Source organism: Phaethon lepturus, unplaced genomic scaffold, assembly GCF_000687285.1.
Source record: "Phaethon lepturus isolate BGI_N335 unplaced genomic scaffold, ASM68728v1 scaffold39235, whole genome shotgun sequence".
Lineage (NCBI taxonomy): Eukaryota > Metazoa > Chordata > Aves > Phaethontiformes > Phaethontidae > Phaethon > Phaethon lepturus.
Genome location: NW_010541925.1, coordinates 1 through 6,830, shown reverse-complemented (window position 1 = coordinate 6,830; position 6,830 = coordinate 1). Strand labels below are relative to the sequence as shown.

Below are 6,830 nucleotides of genomic sequence, written 5' to 3'. Positions count from 1 at the left end.
TGGCGGTGATGCACCTGTCTGCAAACTGCATCAAGGTCCTCCCTGACTACGTCTTCAAGGGGGTCACCAAGTTGCACAGCCTCCACCTGGAGCACAGCTGCCTTGGCAGGATCCGGGCCAACACCTTCTCCAGCCTTTCCAGCCTGCGGCGGCTCTTCTTGCAACACAACGCCATCTCCGTCATCGAGGACCAAAGCTTCATTGAACTGCACGAGCTCCTGGAGCTCGACCTGAAGCACAACAGGCTGAGCCACCTCTCGCCCCAGCTCTTCATGGGTCTGAGCAACCTGGAGTACCTCTTCCTCTCCTCCAACCAGCTCCTGGAGATCTCCCAGGACACCTTCAGCCCGCTCCAGAGACTCTTCTGGCTTGACCTCTCCCACAACCAACTGGAGACGCTGGACAACACTGTCATCTCCCCCTTGGCCAACCTGCGGTACCTCAGCCTGAGGAACAACTCACTGGAGACCTTCTCGGTGGGATTCCTGTGCGCCTCCTTCGCCCTGGAGCAGCTGTGGCTGGGGGGCAACAACTGGCACTGCAACTGCTCCTTGAAGGGCTTGCGGGACTTCTCCCTGCAGCACCCTGTGGTGGTCCCACGTTTCGTGCAGTCCGTGGCTGAGGGGGACGATGCCCATGTCCCCGTCTACACCTACAACAACCTCACCTGCCTCCACCCCCCGGCTATGGCGGGCCTGGACCTCCGCGATACCACTGAGGACAGCTTTGCTCACTGCTGAGGTGCGCTGGCCCTTCCCAGGGGACATGCCGCTGCCCGGCTGTGGACGCTCACCCGCCACCTCCCTGGCCCTGTCGCAGGAGCTGCGGCTCTGTGGCCACCCCAGGTCAGCCCAGCTTTGCCATCACCTCCAGCTGCCCATCTTGGTGCTGCCACGGCAAGGAGAGCCGTGCCCGGGTGCTGCTGGCTGGGCATCGGCTCCCCAGGCTTCAAACTGAAATATTTCAGTCTTTTAATATTTAAATAGCAGCCCCTGGGTCAGTGCCGTCGCTCCCAGCTCCCATCGGGAGCAGGAGCAGCTCCGAGCCTCCAGGATGGGGGGAAAGCTGCACCCCCAGCCCGAAGCCCTCCCCACGGCGAGGGGCATCGCCGCCAGGGCCAGGACTCGACACTGTGACAAAGCAAAGCACCTTCCTGCCACAGGGAGGCCGAGAAATCCTAAAAGCCGCCTCCCTGAGCTCCCCAGTAGGTCTAGGGAAGGGGGCAGACGACTTGCTTTAATCATTCCTTGCACTAGCAGGTGTAGGCAGGGTGCAAAAAGCCACACACGTCACTTACCTGATAAATCGTAGCAGACAAATAAACCTTTGGAGCTATCGCAACCCATCCTGTAAGTATGTTTTTTCCAAAGCACATGCCGCACCCGGACGGGTTTTCTTATCGGAGCCCCCCACCTCGGGGCTTGCAGACACAGGGCGAGGAGTGCGGGCTCCCCAGGGTGCTGGAGGAGTTTGCAGCGAGTTTTTGGCAAGCCTTGGGTGGGAGCGAGAGGCGCTGGGCCGTCCTGCAGAAGCCAACAGCCCCGTCGGACTCCAGTGCCACTGCCCGGCTCTCCAAATCCCAGCTAAGTGACCAAAGGTCAGATAAAATTTTCCCCGGAAAGTTGCATGTGGGGAAACCTGGTCAGGTGTGAGTCCCGGCTGCAGGCTCAGCAGGGGCAGGGACAGATGCTCCTCTGAACGCTGGCTGCCAGCTATAATCCAGTTTGGTTAGTGGAAATCTGAGATTTTTCCCGCCCCGTCTCCCCAAAACAGCACTGCGAGGGCGAGTCTGGCGCATGGAGAGGGCACGGAGGCAGGAGGGGCTCAGAGTCCAGGAGGGAGGGAGATAAGATGCAAGGACACCACCTTCATTTGCTTCCCCAGCTCAACTCAAGCCTGCAAGAGGAGGGCACGTCCCCTGGGAGCGGCAGCTCTGGGGCCATGGAAGGAGATCCAAGGAAAACAGGACACTTGGAGCAATGAGGCAGGAACCACCCGGGGACACGGAGGAGCCCCACGTGTGGCAGGGGTGTGGGGAACAGCAAAGCATCCCACAAAGCACTGCCAGGGCCAGCTTGCAGCAGGAAAAGGGACCAGCTGGAGCTTGAAGCTGGTACGGAAAGATTTAGCTGAACTCCAGCAAGGAAACTAGGGAAAAACAGGAAATACGTGACGTGCTCATGATACTAAGACTCACAGCTACAATGAAGCCTGAAGCCAGGGAAAAACATAAGTCACAGGCTCAGATTAAGAAAAGTGTTTACTGCCTGGAACCTTTAAAAATATTCCTGAGTCACAATAACCCCCAGCAGACCGAAAAGGCCTTGCGTTTCCAGCATGGCAGGGCTGCCGACCTCAGCCGGGCGGTAGATCTCCCGAAGACATTTTCTCATGCAATGCACACGCCACACCCTCACCGGTCCATCAGGAACCGGTGACATGAGGCGTCAGAGCAAGGTGGCCCGGCTCGGGTCCACATCAGAGCACCCAGCGCACACTCACCAGCCGCTGAACCAGAGCGCGGTATAATCCGTCACGCAAGGAAAGCAGTAGGAGGAGGCAGCAGCACACGGAGCCACGAGCCGGATGATCGGTGCCATTTGGGTTCAGTGGTGGGGGAAGAACAGTCGATGGCATTCGCCGCTGAAGCTGCGTTGGGCGGTCGCCAGAAGCGCCGCAGCGTACGAGGCGCTGCGGACACAAGCGAGGGTTCCTCAAGCACCTGCACAAGGGCTGGCTGAGGAGGAAGGCGCTGCGTGCACGGGGCTAGGAACAACTGTACCGTCTGGGCAGAGCATCGCCACGTTGAGAAGGTGAGAAGCCGGCAGCTGCTGCGTGGGCAGGAGCGCCTGTACAGGGTCTCTTTGGATCCGGAGGGATGGACCAGCGCTTCCCTTTTTGGATCACTGTGAGCGGCGCCGACGCTGTGCTCCCTCCTCCCTCCGTCACCCCCCACAGAGACAGTTTTATAGCTAAACAGCTTCTGGATCCCCCTTCCCCGCCGGCACGGGGTGCTGGTGGTCCTGCCAGGCAAGGGGCTCAGCTGGCAGGAGTCCAGCTCTGCGCCATCCTCAGGAGCTCTGCTGTGACGTACCGTCCAAGATCTGCTGGGCGATGTGAGCCAAGGCAGGGAAGGCAGAGCTCTTGGGAAACTCTTGGATGAAGTCTCTGCCTTCCTCCAAGCTCTGGCTGAGTTGGGGGTCCAGGGGAACACAGCCTGTGGGGTAGGAGGAACGGGGGAGAGTGACCGCTTGCTCGTTGTAAGGCAAAGGCCTGGAGTCAGGATTGAAGAAATACCCCGCCAGCGTCATCTCCAGGAGAAGCGCTAAGAAAGCGAGCAACCACTACCCTCGCTGAGCTCTCCAGGAGCTACTTCTCACCTGCAACCGCTCCCTCTGGGTCCCAGACCCCACCACAGTGCTTCATGAGACACGCTCTCCCACTCTGATCCCACCTTTGCCTGGAGGGCAGGGCTCAGCCCTCGGCCCCCATTTCTCAGGGAGGCTCTGAGGCATTTCTGGATGGCTCTGTGCAGCTGCAGGCTCGCTTACTCTGTCCCCACCGTGCCAGCAGCCTGCTCTGGCTGCTGCCCATCACCACCTCTGCCCCAGTGGGGCCAGATGCCCGCTCTCAGCGGTTTGGATGACAGAAGCAAAGCAAGAGCCAGCCCTCACCTCCAACCAGGCAGCAGGGGCTCACAGGGACCCAGAGCCTGGCCTGCCTGCCCCCGTGACGCTCAAGCACTCCCACAGCACCACAGAGCTTCTGATCACTTCTAACCACGAAAGCTCTGCTCAAGAGGCCACTCACCTAGGAAAGGGACACCCGCGTGCTTGGCCAGCTCCTCACCTCCCCCTTTGGAAAAGATGTTCGTGCACTCCTGAAGGAGGAAGAGCAAAAGCAGTGAGTGCCAGACCCTGGAGCCCCATGAGAACAGAGCAGAGCCAGCTCCCCTCCACCTTCCAGCCTCAGGGTACTGCCTTTGCCTCTGCCCTCCCCCAGCTCTCTTTAGGGAAGCAGAGCCAGTGGCTTCTGGGCTTGTTCAGTCTGGAGAAGAGGAGGCTGAGGGGAGACCTCATCGCTCTCTACAGCTACCTGAAAGGGGGTTGTGGTGAGGTGGGGGTTGGTCTCTTCTCCCAAGTAACCAGCGATAGGACAAGAGGAAATGGCCTCAAGTTGCGCCAGGGGAGGTTTAGATTGGATATTAGGAAAAATTCCTTTACTGAGAGAGCGGCCAAACATTGGAACAGGCTGCCCAGGGAGGTGGTGGAGTCACCATCACTGGAGGTGTTCAAAAAAATGTGTGGATGTGGCACTTCAGGACATTGTTTAGTGGGCATGGTGGTGTTGTGTTGATGGTTGGACTTGATGACCTCAAAGGTCTTTTCCAACCTTAGTGATTCTGTGATTCTTCCAAAGCTGACATGCAGCTGCCAGCAGCTTCTCGCCTGCCCAGCTCACAGCATCACCCTCGTGGCATTTGCCAATTTTCCACCCGAGGCACCACATCCTACTACACCCCATCACAAAGGGGAACCCACAATAGCCGAGAGGTCACAAGAAACTCACCGAACAGTGCGGGCAGACAAAGCCGCTCATGTTCTCCACGATGCCGAGAACTCGTAAGCCCGTCTTCTTACAGAACGTCAGCTCTCGCCTCACATCTCCTACAGACACGGCCTATGGGGAGAGCAGGGCGGGTTAGGGGTGGCCATCTGTCCAAAGCTACTGTGGGTCTGGAGTAGGTGTGCATCAAATGAGAGGTAGATGTATAGAACAAGCAGCCATGGATGAGCCTGTGCAAATACCCACCCTGGGGTGCATATTGTCCCCCCCAAACCATGCCTGATGACAGACGCGAGCCTTGGAGCTCCAGTTCAGTCCCAGCCAGCTGCCCTACCTGGGGTGTCGTGACCAGGATTGCTCCGAGCGGCTTGTAGGGCCGCAAGGCCTCCACCGTGGAGATATGCTCATCTGACGTGCCCGGTGGCGTGTCGACGATGAGGAAGTCCAGGTCACCCCAGGCCACGTCAGCAACAAATTGTTTGATCAAAGCTATGGAAATAAAAGGGGCAGAAAAAGAGACACAAAACACAACACTAGGTTTCAGCCATGGGCCAGGCGGGGCAGGGAGGGACCCTGGGTGACAAGGGCCCAGGGAGAGACAGCAGCACTATGTGCCAGCACGACACGAGCGGCGCTCGCCCCATCTGAGAGATCCAAGCTACTCCTGCAGAACAGGAGCCTTGTCTTACTCCAAGGAATGACGTGCCCAGAAAAGCCTGACCCCCAGTAGGAACAAACACCACCTCCAGGAGGGTTCACAGAAGGTTCCTGACACTAGAAGGCTGCCACAAACAGCAAAAGCCAACTGTACCATTTTTCTTGGGTCCTCTCCACACCACGGCATCATCTGGCTTCTCCAGCAGGAAGCCGATGGACATGAGCGAGATGCTCTTGTCTTGGTCCACAAAGACGGGGACCCAGCCGCTGTCGCACTGGTGGACGTCGTTGTCCTGCACCCTGAACATGCGGGGTATGCTGGGGCCGCACAGGTCCACATCCAGGATCCCCACCTGCGGGCGACGAGGCAGAACCCTTCAGACAGGGTTGAGCACAGTGGCTGCACCCAGCCGTGCTCCTTCCCCAGGCAGGGGGAGGCAGCGTCCAAATTTCGGCTGCTCACAGCACTTTACAGAAGGGACTCTAAGCTCAGCAGCCAGATTTGAAACATGGTTTCAATGAACTGCTTTAAGGTTTGACTGTCCTCCTGGTCAGTATCTCTCTGAGGAGCATCTCCTGGGTGTTCCTCAGGAACTTTGGGGAGATCTTTATGCCAGATACCTGTCAGGATGCAAGTGGCAATGGCTGCACAGAGCCTGTAAAAAAGATCCTCGGGGAATTTAGCCTGCCTTATGCCCACACAGTTCCCCTTTGTTCCCATCGTAACACTGCCCATCAGTTCGCCCACTTCACTCCACAGGAGGAGTGTGTGTTACACCACAAACCAGCAAAGTCATTTCTCAGTGCCTCAGTTTCAAAACCAACCACAAATCTTGAGTGATTTTAGTCTGTTGGATGAAAGGGAAATGAACTGCAGTTACCTGCGCTGGATCAAGCAAACACAGGAAAAAGAATCACTTGAGCTGCTATCACAAGCAGCATTTTCACACACAGGATCTATACGCTGCCCGCAGAGGACACACGCATATATAAAGGACGAGCAAAACTCAGCCCAGCCAGAGGGCGGGAAAGAAAAGACAGAGCTCACCTTCTTCCCGGTGTGCCGCAGCGACAGAGCCAGCTCGGTGGAGATGGTGCTCTTCCCCACGCCACCCTTCCCGGAGAGCACCAGCACGATCTGCCGCACCCCGGCCAGGTTGTTTCTCTCTGGGAAGAATAATAACAGGAGGTATCAGTCTCCAACAAGGACAGTAATGAGGCATCAGAGTCTCTCTGGCAGCACCTGACCGCCAGCGCAGAGACACCCAGGTCCCTGCTGAGGGTGACAGTGGCTGTCACCGCTCCAAGTCTGGTTTAAGCGTAAGGGAGAAGGAAAGAAGAGGGGGATGTGCCACAGCCCTTCCGCCATCAGAAAAGGGACAAGACGACCGACGGCAGTAAACATTCTTGGTCCTGATGACCTAAGCGGCAATCGGGCAGAGCAATAAACACCCATGGGGCCTCGTCATGCTGTGCCTGCGCCGGGCTGAGCCCGAGCTCTCTCGGGGAATCGCTGGGAGGCTGTTGGTGAGGTCAGGCCCTTGGCGTTTCCTTCCTCCATACCACACCAGTTGCCTCCCCATGGTCCCAGGCTTCTCTCCAACCTT

At 57.9% G+C, this 6,830-nt stretch overlaps 2 protein-coding genes across 2 annotated transcripts in view; one reads left to right on the top strand and one right to left on the bottom strand.

Annotated features, from left to right (window-relative positions):
• IGFALS (insulin-like growth factor binding protein, acid labile subunit) overlaps window positions 1-740 on the top strand; it is a gene marked incomplete at its 5' end in the record, with an annotated part of 1,811 nt that extends 1,071 nt beyond the window's left edge. The window contains 1 exon segment of the mRNA XM_010287879.1: window positions 1-740. This exon segment is cut by the window's left edge and continues 27 nt beyond it. Within this exon segment, the coding sequence (XP_010286181.1) occupies window positions 1-740 (740 nt within the window).
• A 2,222-nt stretch (window positions 741-2,962) lies between these two features.
• On the bottom strand, window positions 2,963-6,394 carry NUBP2 (nucleotide binding protein 2; the record flags this gene model as incomplete). Its single annotated transcript, XM_010287878.1, has 6 exons — window positions 2,963-3,217; window positions 3,811-3,880; window positions 4,570-4,680; window positions 4,901-5,055; window positions 5,378-5,576; window positions 6,272-6,394. Coding segments are annotated over 6 exons (804 nt in total), but the record flags the coding sequence as incomplete, so codon positions are not given.
• Window positions 6,395-6,830: the final 436 nt, after the last annotated feature.